Below are 21,185 nucleotides of genomic sequence, written 5' to 3'. Positions count from 1 at the left end.
GTTACTTTTTGGCATCCTTCGATCATAAAAAATACTTAAAAACCCTGACTACTTTATCAGGGAGTTGTTCAAAAGCTGTCAAGTTTTTCTATTCGATTATCATATAATGGTAGTCACGCGCGCGATATTCCTAAGTAACGATTTCACGTATCTAATGCGTCGTTTAAAACGCTTCAATATGCGTTCTGGTTTGTAAACACGTCATAATTAAGTGTGCCCAAGTCAATTTAATGATCTTCAAAAACTACCGCTGTCGGAAAAATGCAACGAGCGAGGCACGAAAACGAACGATGCTAAATTGCCATACGCTCGCATGTAATAACCAATTATATGAGACATTCTAAAATTTTCATGTAAAGTCATAATTACGAAAATTAAGATATAAAATATACCTTTTTTATAAATTGGTCATAAGCCGTAATTCAACTTATATCGAAATATAATATGCACATGCAAGAGTTACTGAACCACGTGACAGACTTGAATTTATTATACCTGCAAATAAAAATCAGGCATTATGAACGAGTCAATACAGTCCCTAAGTTGATAAGCATTTCCTCTTACCAACGCTAATATGCAGAGATAGTCCTCTTAAGCCTGTCGTAAAATTCATCCTTAGCATCATCGGATTTATCATTTGTCGGTGCGTATAAGATGATTAGGCTGTAGTTGAAGAATTTGCCCTTAATCCTCAACACGCATATACAGTAGGGATGTCTTACCGGTAGTACCGATAGTACCGAAACCGGTAATACCGACCAATTTTTGAATACTGAAATACCGGTTTTGTTGAAAAACCGGTATTTCCGGTATTTTCTAATGTCGTATATTTTTAAACACATTAAAATTTTGCTTCGAAAATATGTCCGCTCCGGTATCGAAGGATAACTAGCTTTGATAAAAGATTGTAAAACTTATAGAAAAACAATTTAGTGTTAATGCTGAAGAGATTCTTCGACTACTAGTAATGGTGAGGGTGAAACTGTGGGTCAAATAATCAAAGCTCTTGTACCCGTTTGAGTCACAGTAGAGCATCTTTATTATAACAATGTTTCATTGTATGAGCCATAATATTATTCGACGCTCTCTAAATAAATAAATAAATAAATAAATAAATAAATAAATAAATAAATAAATAAATAAATAAATAAATAAATAAATAAATAAATAAATAAATAAATAAATAAATAAATAAATAAATAAATAACGAATCTAGGAAATAATATCAGGGATCTTTGCGCATTTTGAGCATTCTTGCCATTAAAGGATCTGCTAGGAAAGACTTTAGAATATTTTTCAAATATTTCGAGTTATACCGCCGCATTCATTATGCTGGAAGCTCAAATACCAGGATTGTTGAAAATAGTTAAAAGCAAGTTTCCTTACTACAATTTGAAGAAATGAAAAGAAATCCTGATGCGTTTGGAGCCTTTCGTCAGACTTCGGTGGAAGCGGAAGTTTTTGTAATTGTTGGAAGCGTTGAAAACAAAATCCATTCTGGCTAAGCGTATTATTCCTGCTCACTGGCATGTCCAGGTTGAGGTTCGCTAAAATTTATTATAGAATAAAATAATTCCTCAATGAGTAATCCGAAAGTATGGAGCTATCATTTCAATAGCCGCTAATTTTGCAATAAGTAAAATAATTGCGTAAAAGTAGATCCAGTCTGCCAAATGCGATTAGACGACCAAATTTAAGTGCATTTTCATGTGAGATTTTCAATCCAAATTCAAGTCCGCTTTCATGTCCAACCACAATTTCAATTTCATATGTGAATTTCCATTTCAAATCCTATTTTACGTCCAATTGCAAGTCCCATTCCCAGTTCAGTTTTAAGCCCAATTTCAAATGAAACGTTAAGTCCAAGTTGAAGTCCGAATTCAAATTATTGTCCTAATCTAATGTCCAGTCCAATTTTTAGCTTAGCTGCAAATTAAATTTCAACCCCCATCCCATAGTGGACCGAGGCTGGCTTACATTTCCGCCTTTCCTGTACAATTTAATGTAAAAAAATCTCATAACCGGAGTCGAAAGTCCAAAATTTTTAACCTATTTGGTCGGCCAAAGCATGCTTTTGAAAGATCGGCGACCCACCTTCTGTTTGGGTCTGGGCACGCGAATGTACCTACTTAAATTAAACTTTGGTTAGCAATAAAAATTAATCTAATATTTGAAAAATGAAAACATTTACATTGACTTTTTTTTATTAATTCCGAATAATTTGCCAATACCGGTATTTTACCGGTACTACCGGTATTTTTTACACCATTACCGAAATACCGGTTTTCACTAAAAGTGCCTAATACCGACAGCCCTAATATAGGGTCATCTACGGGCCTTCACCGGATAACTCGTTGCTTTTGTTTTCCCAACACTACGAAACCGACTCCATGTTCTGCTTTTTTGCCGCCACTGTAGTAGATGTGGTACTTGAAAGAAGTGCCTGCAATAGGGTCTACTGCACGGACCTCCCATTCTCCGGAATTCGGCCACCGAATTTCCTGAATAGCAGTGATCTTCACTCCGAGTTGATGCAACCCTCGAGCAGGCAAGACAGCCCGTACCGGTTCATGGAGAGTTCGGACATTACAGGTAGCAAGTTTTCAATCATTATTCCTTAATCGTTTCCTTGCCGTGTCCTATACCGATTGTTCCGCCCTGAATTTCTTTCTTCGTTATTCGTGGTAATTGAGTTTTCGGTATACTAACTCACCGGGGTCGCGATACCTACATCCCGCTGATGGGTCTGCCATCTTAGGTATAGCTTGCGGGATACAGCATTTCATATTCAGCCACCCGTTTCGAGACAGACGCTGTGTAAGCCGCCCCTCACCTGGAGAACAGACGCTCTAGTTCGCACCTCCTAGCTTGGCTGCTTCAGTAAGTACATGAAACATTTCCGGGTAAGGTCATCGACCGTCATCATTTGACTTAGATCTGCGTGGAGGCGCTAGGTGAGAGCTTGAGAGAGCCAGAGCTATGTTTGACGCTCCTTCCAGGTAACTCTCTCCATTTCATACCCACAATGTAATTTAAATATGGAGAAATCCAACTTTAGGTGCCAATCCCGGAGTGTAGTGGTTAGCATTCACGTCTCTTACGCTGAGGGCTCGGGTTCAAATCCCAACCCCGTAAATGTCAAGAACGACAGTTAAAGTCACTTTCAATAGAAAAACTTTAACCATCCTCTACAGAAGTAGCAATTTGCGTTTTATTGTGGACATTGGTTACAAACAACTGTAAGCGCTCTGAATACACTTAATAGACTTCCAAGAAACTTGATCAAGCGCAACTTTTCGATCAATCATCGTAACGAGCGGTATGCTGTGAAAGTAAACTAGTAAAACCTTCTCGGAGCAAAAGACAGTGAATCGACTCCGCTAACTTACGTGCCTATTGCCATTCAGAGAAGGACATTCGAATGGCACATCATATTTGCGATGAACGTGCTTTGGCTGTAATGTCATTTGTTACCAATGGCCCCTTTTAAAGGCCACAAGTGAGTTAAATTAAGATTGTTGAAACTTGGTAAGCTACGCATAATCATATTCAATGCAATAATCTGTGGGCTGGACATTCATTATGATTTCAACCTTTATGATGCACACAACTGATTTTTAAAAGAAATCTCAGGCAGGCGCTTACGAACCCCCGTCCACGTATGTTCAAAGCGAACATTGCATTCAATAAAGGATTGAATTTGGGATTGACTTAAACAATGGCACTCATAGATTCTTATAAACATACATATGCCAGAAATGTAGTTTACATTAGTCTTTGATCTAACGATCTGATATAGTCCTACGTCACCCTTTCGTACAACCCATAGGGTTACCTTACATACTTTTTACCGTGGTTCAAAGATATTATTAAGTATGAATTAAGTATAGAACAATTATTTATAATAATAGATAATAATGGAATAGCAATTGTTTTACTATTAAACATTGATTATTTATAATTATCTAAAGGCAAGGAGAGGTTATTCAAGTTTATTGCTACTTAAATTTGAATGAAATAAGCTGTGTGTGCACTGTAAATTAGCACAATTGTCTGTCATTGACCATTTTTATGACTGTTTTGTTAAACCCAGTAGCCAACCAGAGAGCTATAAATCGGGGGGATCTTTAATTTCCGCCCGTTCAGTGGCCTGCCTGAATTATTGTTTTATTCGTTGATCTCTTTTCAGCCGGCTGGCAAACGACTCAATTTCAGTCATAAGTTGGTGATTTTGTTTTTCTAATCGAAGTGGTTGGATGGCAAAAAAAAAATGCGCGATGTATTGAAAATTTTCACTCATTGGTATATTTACGGATGTCCCTATGATCTTCTCGTGCATTCACCCAGTGGTTAAATTAGATCATAGATTGAATTGAAAAACTCTAAGCGAATTCATGTTCCTATTTCACATTGTTTAATTGCATGTTGAATGAAAACGAATCTGCACTCATGGATCAATTTTCACTTGATTGACCACTTTTACAGCAGAAGATATTTCGTGAGAAACTAACTTCAAATTTAAGAAATTATTTCCTAACTACAAATAATCAGTCGGAAAACCCTTTGGAGGTAAAGTCAGATTCATTAGATTAGATCAGACGTACATAAGCCGTGGTATAACTGGAGAGCACTAAAGCTAGTTTCTAGTTTTTTCCTCCAAATTAAATTTCTGAATGCAGTGATTGAAGTATTCCAACTTAGTTAATATTCAACGAGCAATGTAGGCTTTTAGCACTGCAAATATCTTCATCAATTTTATTAAGTCGAATCAGAGTTCTGGAAATTATTCCCCAGGGGGCTTCTTGCCGTAAATACGTATCGTACGTCTGTGCTACCAAAATAAATGCTTTACTACCCTGTTAAGCCTTCAACCACGTACTGCTGCACTCTCTGTCGGAATTATCTCTCAACATATACGAGCATTGAAACAGAACACACAAAAAAAAACAAAAATATGAAATGGAATGTAAATATGTTTTCATTTTATGCATGACGCGTGATCTCGGCTTTGCAAGTTTTAAATTTTCTGTTCTGGCGAATGAAAGCTTTTAGCTACATATGCAATCCACTTGAGAGAGAGCTAACGGAAGAAGAAGAATCGGTTCGAGGAGCCGGAAAGCTGCTTGAAACATCGATTTTCACTTGAATCACTGTATCAGATTGAAGCAGTATCACAAACCTATCGTTTTTGAGTTTGCCTGTTTGCTTGCCGGGGAGGAATTTTGAACGTCTGAACTTACAAAATATTTTTAATACCTCAAAACTACCGTACAGTGATGTTGGAACTTGCTCAATTCCTATTTGCTCACTACTGTTACTAACTCTGCTTAAATGTATTAAAAACAATTTGATTTCTCATTTTCTTAAACCGTGCCAGATGAAATCTAATGAAACTTCAACGAACGCTGTCGTAAGACAGTAACGAATTTAATATTAACTCCAATTTAAACTTTGTGTTCGCACTGCACTGGTGCGACGTTGGTAATCATCTAGTTCAAAGCGAAAATGCAACGAAATGCATTTTAAAATTTACCATCGCCTTTATGCCATGCCATAGAACCTGGCGTGGCGATGGTGATGGGTTGTCTCCGTCTTCCTCTGGTGGCAGATTTTGCATTTTGCGCGGCATTTCTTTGCACCAGCTAGAGCTAGCTCAAGCTAGCTAGTCTGGAAAGAAGTGAACGGGTGCTGCTGCTGCTGCTGTGGACGATGTGTCTGTTGTGGATTGTGTTGTAATAAATTAATTCAATCTGACTTACAACATTTTTGTATTAAAAATTACTCAACTTTTAAATTTGTTAGACCGCATTTCAAATGATAGATTTAATTGAAGTAATTACATAATTAATTTTATGTTGTTTCTCCACGAATAACTGCTCCGCCGCAGTCCATCTTGACTAGCATTCCATCTTAATCTTCGACGCAACAACTGTTAGCTGTTTCCGGTCATGTTGTTCCTTCTACTTCAATCAACAATCCAATAAAGCTTCTTTTAATAACAAATGGCAATCATACCGTGAACTGAAAATCTTTCAGCACCGTTTGGCGGCAAATGGGAAAACAAAGAACGGCTGGATTTGTCTCCATTTGCTTCGACACAACAACTCTGTCGAACTACTATTTTTATGACGGTTCATTACGGAGTTTCGTGTAAATTCGAATGAATATTTATGTATTACTAGCTGACCTGACAAACTTCGTATTGCCACAAATTAAACTGCGTTGTACCTACATGAATCAGGAATCTCGGATGATCTTTGTCACAATCTAGAGTTTGGCAAGTTTCTGAGGAGTTCAACATTAGATGATTCATTTTGGCAGTTACGTAACTGTGAAAGTATTTAATATACAAATTCGCAATTTTTCCTCACAGTAAAGTAGAAAACAACTCCCCCATTGCTTAGCCAGAAAGTGAATAGCAATATTCGCCGTGATTGTATACCACATTTCGTGAAAAACCTTACGCGGAATGTACCATTTCACGGAAAACTTTTTCATGGAAAGTACCATTTCGCAGGGGTGATCCTCTCCTTACTCGCTGTCGCTGGTTCGGACCCAACGGGAGGAAAGTAATAGAGGTCAGTAGACCTAGGAAAACGAATTAACCTAGACAGTGGTGATCTCTGCGCGGGGTTGCTCCCCCCAAGAGCACGGTGCTTCCGACGGCGGGTCGCCGGCAACACTCGCGGCCGTCTCGCCCTAGATGATCTAGTGTTACTATAGATAGTTTTTATGGTCTTGTTATTGACTAATGTTTTATGGAAGGGTCCCGAATTTCTCGAGTTCGATTAGTTTTTAAGTTACGTTACCACAGTTACCACAGGGATGAGAGGTCTCTAACCATCATAAAATAAATTCAAGACTTCAAAATCCCCCACATGCCAAATTTGGTTCCATTTACTTGATTTGTTCTCTAGTTATGCAGAAATATGTGTTTCATTTGTATGGGAGCCCCCCCTCCTAGCGGGGGAGGGGTCTCTTACCATCATAAGAACCTTCTCCGTCCCCAAAAATCCCTACATGCAAGTTTTCACGCCGATCGGTTCAGTAGTTTTCGTTTCTAGAAAGAACCTACCGACAGACAGAAATCCATTTTTATAGGTATAGATTACTAGCTGAATACCCGATCCTACTCGGGGTCTCTTTGCCTGGCAGCCACTTCACATTGCAATGGAAATTTCCATATTTAATGCAAGAGACATCGTCCATAATCTTAATTTGGGTTACTCCCCTTCTATCAACCCCCCTGTTTCGGTTACCTTAAACCAAGAAACATGTATGTAACGTTTGATGAAATAACGTCAAAGAGTTCCGGACTTGTGGACATGCATGCAAAAAAAAGTTCTTATGTAAAAAAATGTAGGAAATCGATTGCTGATGGTTTCATCCTGCGGAGACTTCGGGAAGTGGTCCATTTTGCCCTTATTATCCCCAAAAATCGTGATAAAAGCTAATTCAACAGTATAAAAACTTGTTTGGCGCCAGTGAAAAGAACTCAAATAGCTTCCAAACGTAGTCAAAACATCAGAAGAAATAAATCCCATTCATTCCATACTGAGCGAAATGCAAGAATAGTCCATTTTGCCCAATTCATCCCTAAATACATAGTAAAACCTAATTAAAGCGATTAAAATTAATAATTATAATAGACCGTTGAATTTTTATTGAAAGATGTGGCTTTTCGGTCTCGAGTTTCTTACGAAAACTTTATTTTACGTTCAGCTGACGTTTCGAAGAACTATGCCTTCATCTTCGGAGCAAAACGTTGATAATTGTTTTCTTAGTCAAGTGTTTAAACATGAAAGTGTTATTTTTGTTTAACCCTCTATAACTATAACCGTCTACGCACATCACAACCAGATCGATTATTCCAATATGAACTTTCTAATATATGAAGAATCTCTGTTTGAAGATTTGATGCTCGATAGTAGCACGAATAATCTTTTAAAGGTTCCTCTGCCATAGCTTATCGAACAGATATTTATTACTCGGAATAAAAAACACCCAAAACACACAATTTTTTTTAATAATAAATTATTATATTTATTATTATGTTTATCTCTTTTTCTGTACTGTCCTCTTTATCTTTATCTCAATTCCTCTCTTCCTCTATTTCTCTCCGTCTGTATATATCTTTTTTTCTTTTCCACTCTCTTTCTCCGTTTCTTTCTTGTTTTCTCACTTTTATCTCTTCTACTCTTTTTAACCTTCTTTCTTACTCTTTTTTTTCACCCTCTCTCTCGCTCACGCTCTCTCTGTCTTTCTCACCCATTCTAACCTATTTATCCCATCACTAGCATAATTCTACAGTCCACCATCCATTCTTCAAACCACTATTCCACTTTTTTGGTGTAGGACTACATCTTACGGCAAGGTAGGATGTCATTCCAAAAATGTATACACTCAAGTCGCTTTTTACGCGAAGGATACGTCCCGCGTAAATCAAAACCGCGTAAATTCCGAAAACCGCGTAAATTCCGAAAACCGCGTAAAAATAGTCGCGTAAAAAAACCGCGTAAAAAGCGACTTCAGTGTATATCGAAAAGTGCTTAAGTCCTAAACGTTGATAGCTCAGCGATTTTCTGCTCGGTGTTCAACACTTTTTATCGATCGTTCGAAAAATCTTCTACGCATTGATCCAAAAGAAAAGAAAGATCTTGTTTATTGGAATAAGCACAAATATTAAGCACTGTCAAAAATTAACTAATCAAGCAATCACATGCAAACGTGCCTTTGTTTGTCAGGACCGTGACGATAAAATTTATCAAAAAATGATAAAGTCTCCTCGTCCTGATATTAGAATAGATATATTAGAAAGTTCATATTGGAATAATCGATCTGGTTGTGATGTGCGTAGACGGTTATAGTTATAGAGGGTTAAACAAAAATAACACTTTCATGTTTAAACACTTGACTAAGAAAACAATTATCAACGTTTTGCTCCGAAGATGAAGGCATAGTTCTTCGAAACGTCAGCTGAACGTAAAATAAAGTTTTCGTAAGAAACTCGAGACCGAAAAGCCACATCTTTCAATTAAAATTAATTCAAAGACAATGGAATAAACTCGAATAGCATCATTATATTCGAAAGACATCAAGAGAGTTGAATGTCGTCGATTTAGTACCGTGATGAATTCACAGTCGGTCCGTTTTGCCTGATTTTTCTCCTCCTCCTAGATCTATGAAAACCCGTTCATTGGCTATTGCGTAAAATATCGTAATTTTTCAACGATGTTGTCTTTAAAGAAGTTTATTAATAAAATACTGCACATCTTTTGAAACTATTTGGGTGATCTTATATTCATCTATCCGAGTGATACAAACTTTTGTTTTTTTGGAATCCGTCCAAAAAAATTTTTTTCTTCAGAAAAGTTGTAGAACACAGTAAAATGAGCAACTTTGCTGAAAGTAGTAACTATACATCTTTTACTAATTGCAAGATATAATGATTCGCCTAAAAAGTACACTTAAAAATCATTTCTGCTCAATAACTTTGCATCCAAGTTATTTATTGCTTTCAATTGCTCTCCAAAGTTATTCAGTACTAGCTGATTACCCGATCTTACTCGGGGCCCCTTTGCCTCTCAGTCACTTGTGCATATGTTATAGACAGGCTTCACTTTCAGTTTTTTGCTCAGTAGATGCTCATTTGACTATAGCGCCTCAACGAAACAGAATTCGAAAAAGTGGTGCGAAGGGCAATTGTAGAGCTAATTATTATCTACATTTTTGTTGAAGAAAGTAGAGATCTACCTTTTGTATTTACGGCCCTCTGGGGTTGCTACCCCGTTGGTAGCAAAAAGAGCGCTCATTTGGCTACCAACGGGGTAACAATCGCATAACACCGTAAATACAAAAGATAAAACTAGACTATCTTCAACAATAATATAGAAAATAATTAGCTCTACAATTGCCCTTTACACTACTTTTTCGAATTCTGATTAGTTGAGGTGCTGCAGTCAAATGAGCATCTACTGAGCAAAAAACCGAGATTGAAGCCTGGTTATTGTAACGAAAATTTTCAAAGTGCAAAAAACAAAACCCTTTTTTCATTTTAATGTGTCTACTCTCTTTGTCTGTTTGCCGGTAATCGACAAAAAACCGTTTTTGAACCTTCCCTTTGTTAATGGCCACCCTATCCCCCCTTTCAGAAATCAAGCAACTTGCACAACTGCTATCGTTCCAATTGCAAAAGAAACGCACCCTTTACCCATTTGAACCTTTCTTTCCCCTGGTAAGAGACCATCTCCCTCTTTTATCATCCCCCCTGCGCTGATTCTTTTATGCCAAAATACATGTGTTTGACAAAAGACGTTTAATGAAGAAAAGTCCAGAAGTCCCGGAGCTATGGCGAAACATACATTCATACTCACGTTCTCCATCCCCCTATTTGTCGATTCTTTCCCAGTCAGCTCCCTCTTCTGGCACGTAGCTAATTATGCATTGATTTGCTTTATGAAAATCACCATAATGGAAACTAAACAAAGGTCTTTTTTACCATATATTCCCCTTCGGTGGTAGTCCCCCTCTTTTCTCAAAGTTATTTGCACAACTGCAATCGGTTTAAATGCAAAAGAAACGCATCCCCTTTTACTTAGCCCCTTATTAGGGCCCCCTTTTGGCGATGTGTACTAAGTGTGATGAAGAAGCGTCCAGGCGTTTCGGAGTTAGGGCCTCCCCCCTGTTATGAACCGCCCCCCACTTTGTCAACCTGTACTGTTAGTACTGATTCCCTTCTATCAAGGCATACATGTTGCCAAGTTTGATAAGAGTTATGGTGGAACATACAAACACACTCACGCTCACTTTTATATATATGGGTCATTCCACGCGAAGTATTTGGTGCTGATCGGACATTCCCTCCATTTTTAAGGAAAATACCATTTCTTGTCAAAACCTTTTATTTCCGGAAGTATTGGGTTTAGAAAGACACTATTTTGACATTTTTAAAGAAAATTACCCAAGTAATTCGAAAAAAATAGTATTTTTAAGCACCAGTGCTGCCAAATATTTTTAAACTTCATTTGAAAACTAAATTTACGTTTTTCTCTCAATGAAGACAATTTTAACTCAAGAATTTTAACTTCATCGTGCTTCGCAGATTTTTTTTTGCATAAGAATCACTCATCGCCCCGAGGTATTTTTTGCCGATCCCGAGATACAGCGTTTTAAATCAAGCAATACACCATTTTTTATGTAAAACTATAAGCAAAATAATTTTTTTAAAGCAGTGATTCTCTACGCAATGTAAAACTACTTTGCCATATCGGGAAAGCATTTATCTATACCTATAAAGAAGGATTTCTGTCTGTCTGTCTGTCTGTCTGTCTGTCCTGTGTTCCTTATAGAATCAAAAACTACTGAACCAATCGGCGTGAAAATTTGCATGTAGAGGTTTTTGGGGCCAGGAAAGGTTTTAGTGATGGTTAGAGACCCCTCCCCCCACTAAGAGGGGGGGCTCCCATACAAATGAAACACAAATTTCTGCATAACTCGAGAACTAATCAAGCAAATAGAACCAAATTTGGCATGTGGGTGTTTTCGGTGACAAGAATTTATTCTAGGGTAATTTGAGACCCCTCCCCTCTTTATAAGGGGAATTATAACTCCTCTCCCCTTTAAGAGGGGGGGTTTCCATACAAATTTCCTCATAACTCGAGAACTAATCAAGCAAATGGAACCAAATTTGGCATGTGAAGGTTTTCGAGGGCAAGAAAATTTTCTATGTTGAATTAGGACCCCTCCTCACTTTAAGAGGGGGGGCTCCTGTACAAATGAAATACCAATTTCCTCATAACTCGAGAACTAATCAAGCAAATGGAACAAAATTTGGCATGTGTGTGTTTTTGAAGACAAAATTTTTTTCTATGATGAATTGGGACCCCTCCCCACTTTAAGAGGGGGGGGCTCCCATACAAACGAAATACAAATTTCCTTATAACTCGAGAGCTAATCCAGCAAATGGAACCAAATTTGGCATGTAGGTGTTTTTGGAGGCAAGAATGTTTTCTATGATGAATAAGAACCTCTCCCCACTTTAGGAGGGGGGGCTCCTATACAAATGAAATACAAATTTCCTCATAACTCGAGAACTAATCAAGCAAATGGAACCAACTTTGGCATGTGAAGGTTTTCGAGGGCAAGAAAATTTTCTACGGTGAATTAGGACCCCTCCCCACTCTAAGAGGGGGGGGGCTCCTGTACAAATGAAATACAAATTTCCTCCTAACTCGAGAACTAATCAAGCAAATAGAACAACATTTGGCATGTGGGTGTTTTTTTTGGTGACAAGAATTTATTCTATGGTGAATTGAGACCCCTCCCCTCTTTATAAGAGGAATTATAACTCCTCTCCCCTTTAAGAGGGGGGACTTCCATACAAATTTCCTTATAACTCGAGAACTAATCAAGCAAATGCAACCAAATTTGGCATGTGAAGGTTTTCGAGAGCAAGAAAATTTTCTATGGTGAATTAGGACCCCTCCCCACTTTAAGAAGAGGGGCTCCTGTACAAATGAAATACAAATTTCCTCATAACTCGAGAACTAATCAAGCGAATTGAACCAAATTTGGCATGTGTGTGTTTTTGGAGGCAAGAATTTTTTCTGTGATGAATTAGGACCTCTTCCCACATTAGGAGGGGGGGCTCCAATACAAATGAAATACAAATTTCCCCATAACTCGAGAACTAATCAAGCAAATAGAACCAAATTTGGCGTGTGGAGGTTTTTGGAGGCAAAAATATTTTCTACGGTGAATTAGGATCCTTCCACACTTCAAGAGGGGGGGCTTCTACACAAATGAAATACAAATTTCCTCATAACTCGAGAACTAATCAAGCAAATGGAACCATATTTGGCATGTGGGTGTTTTTGGAGGCAACCATTTTTCCCATGATGAATTAGGACTTCTTACCTTTTTAGGAGGGGGGGGGCTCCCATTCAAACGAAATACAAATTTGCTCATAACTTTAGAACTAATCAAGCAAATGGAACCAAATTTGGCATGTGAGAGTTTTAGATGGCAGAATTTTTTTTCTGTGGTGTATTACGACCCCTTTCCCTTTTAAGAGGGTGGGCTCCCATACAAATGAAATACAAATTTCCTTATAATTTGAGTACTAATCAAGCAAATGGAACCAAATTTAGCATGTAGGAGATTTTTGAGTCTTGAATTTATTTTATGATAGTTAGAGACCTCTCACCCCTGTGGTAGGGGGATATGGACTCTCATACAAATAAAACAGAAATTTTTGCGAAACTCAAAAACTAATTCAACTCGAGAAATTCGAGACTCTTCCATAAAACATTAATCAATAACAAGACCACAAAAACTATCTATAGTAACACTAGATCATTCAGGACAAGCCGGTCGCGAGTGTTGCTGGTGACCCGCCGTCGGAAGCGCCGCCCACTGGGGGGCTTGCAAAACTCGAGAAGTGACAAAGATCATCCGAGATTCATGATTTATGTACAACACAGGTTAATTTGTGGCAATACGAAGTTTGTCGGGTCAGCTAGTACAATATACAGCAATATATAGCTCTAAACAGTGTTGTCAGCTTTTCAGTTTTTCGTTTGATTTATAGCACTAGATGAGGAAATGTTACTTCAAAAAGGCGTAAAATATACGTTAGTTGTTTGATCATAGCCTTGTAAACCGTTTTTCATCTCGGTAATTGACATGAGCTCTTACCTTACTTGTTTATTGTTGCTAGGAGACTAATATTCCCTTAAATAATGTAACTAATCATGCGGGAAACTGAAAAGTTTGCAACACTGTTAAGGAAAACCTTTTTATATACTGTATAAATGCTTTTCCGATATGCCAAAGTATTTTTACTTTGCGTAGAGAATTATTGCTTAGAAAAAAGTTATTTTCCTCTTAGTTTTACATTAAAAATAGGGAATTGTTTGCTTTAAAACGCTGTATCTCGGGATCGGCAAAGAATACCTCGGGGCGATGAGTGATTCTTATGTAAAAATATCTGCGGAATACGATTAAGTTGAAATTTTTGAGATAAAATTGTCTTCATTGAGAGAAAAATGTAAATTTAGTTTTTAAACTGAGTTTAAAAATGTTTGGCAACACTGGTGCTCAAAAATAATATCTTTTTCAAATTTCCTGGATGATTTCCTTTGAAAATGTGAAAATAGTGTCTTTTTAAACTTAATATTTGCGGAGATATAAGTAAAAGAAAAAAAGAGGTTTTGACAAAATCGGGTATTTTCCTTAAAAATGGAGGCACTCTCATTAATCGAGGGAATATTTGAACCGTACAAAATTTTGGATTTTTACTTTCTGACCGAAAACGAACAATCTTCAATGGCAATCAATGGCAAAATTTGGTTTAAATCCGTGAATGTCGATTACACGTTTGAAGTTTTTCTCGGTCACTTGGCGTGAAATGACCCATATAGATAGATAGACCAACTGACCCGACAAACATCGTATTGCCACAAATTAACCTGTGTTGTACATAAATCGTGAATCTCGGATTCAAATTCAAACCATTTGTTACCGTTGCCGGTTCACTGTTTCAGCGTCTAAGTGATTTGATTTGGTTTACCAATCCGTTGTATGCGTTGGAGAAGCAAGCTGCATCTCGCTGTAGATTCACCAGATTTGAATTTAAATGTTTATAACTTGTTTGTAAATGAATCTTGTAGCTTGAATTTTATGCCAGATTATTAATTTGACCTTTTTTAAAATAAATTAGTTCTGAGGATGGCTGAAAAGAGTAAGCTGAAACGTTAACGATAAGTTGTAATTTAATGGTTTCACCGAGAAAAATCAATTACAAAACGAAAGGAAACTTCGTGTTTCATTTGTATGGGAGCCACCCCCCCCCCCCTCTTAGTGGGGGGAGAGGTCTCTGACCATCATAAGAACCTTCCCCGGCCCCAAAAACCCATACATACAATCGGCGTGAAGATCGGTTCATTAGTTTTCGATTCTATAAGGAACATACAGACAGAATTTTATTTTTATAGGTCTTCTTCTTCAGCAGCATAGAGCCGGGGTGGCTCGTGCTGTTTCAAGCACTCGTCTCCATTCAACTCGGTCTTGGGCCACTCGTCGCCAATTTCCTAGTCGTCTCAGAAGTCGCAAATCGCTCTCGACCTGGTCGAGCCATCGTGCACGTTGGGCCCCCCTGTTCTTGGTGCCGGTGGGGTTGTTGAAGAGGACTATTTTCGTCGCACAGTCGTCCGGCATCCTTACGACGTGTCCGGCCCACCGTAGCCTGCCAACTTTCGCTAGATGTACGATGGGAGTCTCTCCAAGCAGTGCCTGTAGCTCGTGATTCATACGCCTCCGCCACTCTCCGCTTTCAGTTTGTACTCCGCCAAATATCGTCCGCAGCACTTTCCGCTCAAACACGGCAAGGGCGCGTATGTCCTCCGTAAGCAGCGTCACGGCTTCAAGTCCATAAAGAACTACCGGTCTAATAATGGTTTTGTACATTGTTAGCTTCGTGCGGCGGCGTATGCTTCCTGATCGTAGCGTTTTACGAAGGGCAAAGTAGGCCCGATTTCCCGCTTGGATGCGCCGCTGGATCTCCTTACTAGTGTTGTTGTCCGCGGTCACCAGCGATCCCAAATACACGAACTCTTCTACCACTTCTAGTTCGTCGCCGTCAACGGTTACCGTCCGTGGGAGGCGCGCATTTGTTTCCTTTGAGCCTCTTCCTTTCATGTATTTGGTCTTCGACGCATTTATTTTTAGCCCAATTCTCCTAGACTCCACTTTCAGTTTGGCGTAGATTGCCTTCACCGTCGCAAAGTTCCTGGCAATGATATCGAAGTCATCTGCAAAGCCTAGAAGTTGGCTACTCTTGGTAAAATCGTGCCTCTCGTTTCGATGCCCGCTCGTCGGATCACCCCCTCAAGAGCGATGTTGAACAGCATGCAGGATAGACCGTCACCTTGTCTCAACCCTCGTCGCGTCTCGAAGGGACTCGAGAGTGTCCCAGAGATGCGTACAAAACACATCACTCGATCCAATGTAGCTCTGATCAGTCGCGTCAGTTTGTCCGGAAAACCGTATTCGTGCATTATCTGCCATAGCTTGTCTCGATCGACTGTATCGTATGCTGCTTTGAAATCAATAAAGATGTGATGCGTGGGCACGTTGTACTCCCGACATTTCTGCAAGATCTGTCGGATAGTAAAAATTTGGTCCGCAGTTGCGCGAGCCCCCATGAAACCCGCCTGATAATTCCCTACGAAACCTTGTGCTATCGGTGACAGCCGGCGTAACAGGATCTGGGAGAGTACCTTGTAGGCGGCATTTATCAGCGTAATACCGCGATAGTTGCAGCAGTCTAGCCGATCACCCTTTTTGTAGATGGGACAAACCACTCCTTCCATCCATTCCTCCGGTAGCTTTTCCTCCTCCCAAATCCTCGAAATAACCCAGTGTAGAGCCTTTGCTAGCGTTTCTCCGCCATGTTTATAAAGCTCTGCCGGTAGGCGGTCCTTCCCAGCGGCTTTATTGGTCTTCAGCAACCTGATTTCTCGTTTGACTTCTTGGAGATCAGGTGCTAGGACATCACTATCTTCCATGGGCGCTCCTAGGTTAATTTCCGTTCCGCCTCCTTCTGCGACTTCGCCATTGAGTTCATCGAAGAACTGCTTCCACCTGTCGACCACCTCGCGCTCGTTTGTAATTAGATTCCCTCCCTCGTCCCTACACATGTCAGGTTTCGGTGTGTAGCCCTTCCGAGTTTGGTTTACCTTCTCATAAAACTTGCGCGTGTCATTAGCTCGGAATAGCTGCTCCAATTCTTCACGATCCCTGTCCTCCTTTTGGCGCTTTTTTCTCCTCAGGATCGTGGTCAACTTGTTCCTAGCTCGTCGGTACTTGGCCAGGTTCTCTCTTGTGGCAATACTTAGATAATTTTTCCAAGCATTTTTTTCTCCTCCACCGCTTGTTGGCATTCCCCATCAAACCAATCATTTTGTGTACTCCGAGGCTGAATACCTAGTGCCGCGGTAGCGGCCTCTCCGATGGCCGAGCGTATTCTGCCCCAACCGTCTTCGAGGTTTGAAGCACCTAACTCCTCGGAAGAAGGCAGTGCCTCATTCAGTACTCGCGCGTAGTTCTCGGCAGCTTGTGGGTTATCTAACTGCCTGATGTTCAGCCGAGGAGGGCGGCTTTGACGTGTCCGGTATACGGTGGACAGCTTTGAGCGCACATGTACTGCTACTAGGTAATGGTCAGAATCAATATCCGCACCCCGACGGGAGCGTACGTTCGTGATGTTAGAGAAGAACCGGCCCTCTATGAGAACGTAGTCAATTTGGTTCATTGTACGTTGGTCAGGTGATCTCCAGGTGGCTTTGTGGATATCCTTGCGCGGGAAAAAGGTGCTTCGGATCACCAGGCCTCGGGAAGCTGCGAAGTTTATACATCGTTGGCCGTTATCGTTTGTGTCGGTGTGCAGGCTATGGGGTCCTACCACCGGTCTATACATTTCTTCCCTACCGACTTGGGCGTTCATATCCCCGATGACGATCTTGATGTCCCGTGACGAGCAGCTGTCGTACGTTGCCTCCAGCTTCGCGTAGAACGCTTCTTTCTCTTCGTTGGGTCTACCTTCGTGCGGGCAGTGCACGTTAATGATTGAAGAAACGGCCCTTTATCCTCAATACACACATTCTCTCGTTGATCGCCTTCCAATCTATCACGCGAACCGCCCAACACTACAAATCCCGTTCCCAGTTCGTTGGTAGCGTCACCGCTCTGGTAAAACTGGGCCTTCTGCCACGGATCTCCCATACCTTCTCTTCTTTGCGACAGATTACCTGCAGAGCTACGATGGCGAGTTTGCGGGGTTCAAGCTGTTCAATCAGCACCCGCTCGCAACCTGCGAAATTTAGCGATCTGCAGTTCCAAGTACCGAGTCTCCATTCGTCGTCTTTGTTCCATCGCCTAGGTCGATGCCGAACATTCCGCTCCGAATTCGCTTAAATTTTGTAAGTGTGCTTTAATTTAGGTGTGTAGCCGTACTGGGCCAACACTACCGAGTCTTGCGATTGGGTTGCCATCTTATAGTGCCGAGACTCACTATACCTCCTTCCCGGGAGGTATACGACCTTAGTTTCCACCGGGGTTGGTTACCCGAACTCCGCTAAGGTTACTCGTATTCCGGCTGGTACCACGTGGAGGTAGAGGTAGGAGTTGTTAGATAAGAGGTTAGGGACCACAATGGGGTCTATATTCCGCATTATCCAGCCATTTACTAGGCAACATACAGACAGAAATTTATTTTTATAGGTAGGTATAGATTGTTTTTGTGTATTTTTTTTTTGCTCGTTCTACGATGTTCAGTTCCAAAGCCATGAATGTATTAAAAAATAAAATACAAAATTTTTAATAACAATATATTAAATTAATTTCATTTGTTTAACTGAGAGACTGTGCTATGAAAAATACTGAAATTCAGCCTTTAATATGCCTATAATCGGCCTCCTTCCCTCAGTTGAAGACTTTCTGAACATTCAAATTTTCCTGCTCGCTTACTGCCAGCTTCAGCGCAATGTGCAGCCCGGCCAAGTGGGCCGATATTAAAACTCGTTTTACGCCACAACGGACAACTTGCCGGTCGGTGATTGTCAGCGAACGCGAAAAAAAAACGCTTGGATTATTGCAGAAGCAGAATCCAATAAACCAACCACGCGAGATAAAAAAAATTATGACAGAACGAGCGAGCACAATGCCGATAGAGTCAATATTTTCTACCCTTTTGCAATTCAGCACTCGGCACTCGGCGCACTCGCCAGCAGCTCGTTGGCGGTGAAGTCACGTGGATATTAAAATCCATCATACACTGCAAACAGGTCCTGACTGCCGCCGAATGGCCGTGCTGTGCGTGTTTATTGATATTATTATTTATGAACTGTTGGGGATAAAAATAAATAATACAGGACGTGGCACACGGGAGAAAAAAACGCAAATTCAGCTTGGTGAAGAGTGAAATAAAACGCAAAAAAGCTCCGGAAAGGATCAGTTATTTATATTGCCATTTGGACCTACGATTGATGACCGTTTTTTTGGGACTATTATTCAGAAGGGCTTTCCGGTGGGAGGACTCCATATCCATAGCACACATGTATGAGTACGTTGCATCTCAAACAAATATAAATTATTCGGGAGCAATTAAGCTATCATTGGAGGTTTAGCGACAGATGGGCTGCCGTTAAATTTAGAGATATAAATGAAAAGCAGCAGTTTAGCAATGTTAAATTGAACTTACTTTACGATCTTCATTGATGAAGGAACTTTCATTTACATTCAAATAAATCAATAAAATTTTCCTTCGGGTAGTAATCCTACCAACCCTTCAACCAGCCATTTTTATTAATTACTTTTTTCTCGTTTTTTTTTTCTCTTTCTTATCTGATCCCCACAGGTTCCGCCCTGATGAACATTGTCGGAGTGTACAAAGAGATCCAGGACCAGCACATGAACATTGTAAGATTTATGTACCGCGAAATGCAATCGAATACCTCGTCTACATATATGTGTGGTGCGGCGAGATTGGCCTGTCTTTTCTTGCAATCCGACCACGAGATTAATCCCGTGATTTGTGGGTCTACTAGGCTGATTGTTTGTACATTTTACATGCCCAACGCAAGGCTCTCGCTGCCAATTGGTCTGCGGGGCCGGCCACTTGCGGCCAAACTCCGGATTGTGTGCATACTTATCGATTTGTGGCCATTATTTTTCACAACCGGACCGCCGCGGCCGCATTTTCTTTTCCAATGATGAAATTAGTGGCCTTTCGGTTGTTAAGAGGTGACGTGCGGTAGGTGGTTGGTTGGTTGGTTCGATTTATGCGCTGGTCATAAAATCATAAATTACGTACAATATGTAGGAACGGCAGAGCCGTTGGTGGCTTTTCCCGATCACCGCGTGTTCAGGTGGACGTTGCTTGCTTCAAATTATATGGTTGGAAATCTATAGCAACAGATTTTTGTCAGCGCTCTTGCGCTTGAAAGTTCACCATTGTGTTGGATGAATGTGGTGAAACAACTAAATTGGCATCGCAAAATGAGTTCAAGAGCATTTGGGTTTCAATAATTCCGTGGTTGATTGAAAACTTTATAGGCATACAATTATTAGTTACTGTGTTCATCATATGTTGTGGAAATAAACCAAATCAATCGCATATAATTAGAGAGGACGCAAAACTAAACCGTATTTCAGCCTATGAAACAGAAAACGGCAACCGGTCTAATCATATTATCGAAAACAGCTGGCAAAAATTGCATGCCTGGGCGCGAATTTAATTATTGTTGAATCTTTTGATGATTATTAAAACGTCGCAAATACCAAAAGATGCGCATTTTCAGTCGCACCAATTAGTGCGTGAAATCTTTTCAGAAATTAATCAGATGTTTCGACTACATCAGGTTGACGCAGATATTTCAGCAATTCGCTGAAAATAATACTAACGCAATTTCAAAGTGCTCCGATTTTGCGCAAAAATTATGCACTTGTTCCTTTTCGAAATTTTTTTGATTCGTATTTTTTTATTTGGCGCTCATCTTTCTTTCCCATATTTGCGTTAACACCCATTTTTAAAAGTTTTAACAAGCCAGTCGTCGTATGTTCGAATCTCGGCTAGCGCTAGGCGGTGCTTGCTAGATAGAGTCAGTAGGATCGTTACACTGGTCCCGTAATTTTCCTGTACTCTAACAGCCGGCTGCGAAGTCTGTCGATAAAACAGGGTAATGTCTAATGACGGTTTAAGCCCAAGGCTTTGCTTTAGTATATGAATATGTATCTATAATTCAGTTAACAATACTTTAAACATCAGTTTATCAAAGTCTTTATTTGACATTCAGCGCAAAGCCTCCCCGAGGTGCATGCTCCGCGAAAAAGAAGAAGCAAATAACTACACGGCGCACTATGGGCAAAAACTAGTAAAAAAAACGGACGCAATTAAAATACGGTTTTGCGAAAGTCAAAGGTCCAGAGACAGCCAGGGAGATGTACACGGATAAGCTGAAGGCTATCGTGGAGGTATTTCTCTCGACGCACGAGCCTGCGATTTGGCCATACCAACACCGTCCAGTCTAGTAGAGAGTGACAATACGGACGGTCTACAAGTCTCTAACGATGAGCTAGTAGCTGCAGCTAGACTGCTAAAAATCAAGAAGGCACTACCGCGAAGCCGT

General features: G+C 40.1%; 1 protein-coding gene across 1 annotated transcript in view; it reads left to right on the top strand.

Annotated features, from left to right (window-relative positions):
• The window catches only part of LOC128744753 (zinc finger CCCH domain-containing protein 13), a 273,853-nt gene that overhangs the window by 231,141 nt on the left and 21,527 nt on the right, over positions 1-21,185 (top strand). Inside the window, exon 6 of the mRNA XM_053841966.1 lies at positions 19,415-19,476. Coding sequence (XP_053697941.1) covers positions 19,415-19,476 — 62 coding nt within the window. The remainder of the gene's footprint in view (positions 1-19,414; positions 19,477-21,185) is intronic.

The sequence above is a fragment of the Sabethes cyaneus genome, chromosome 3 (assembly GCF_943734655.1).
Source record: "Sabethes cyaneus chromosome 3, idSabCyanKW18_F2, whole genome shotgun sequence".
NCBI lineage: Eukaryota > Metazoa > Arthropoda > Insecta > Diptera > Culicidae > Sabethes > Sabethes cyaneus.
This window is presented reverse-complemented; position numbering and strand designations above follow the sequence as displayed.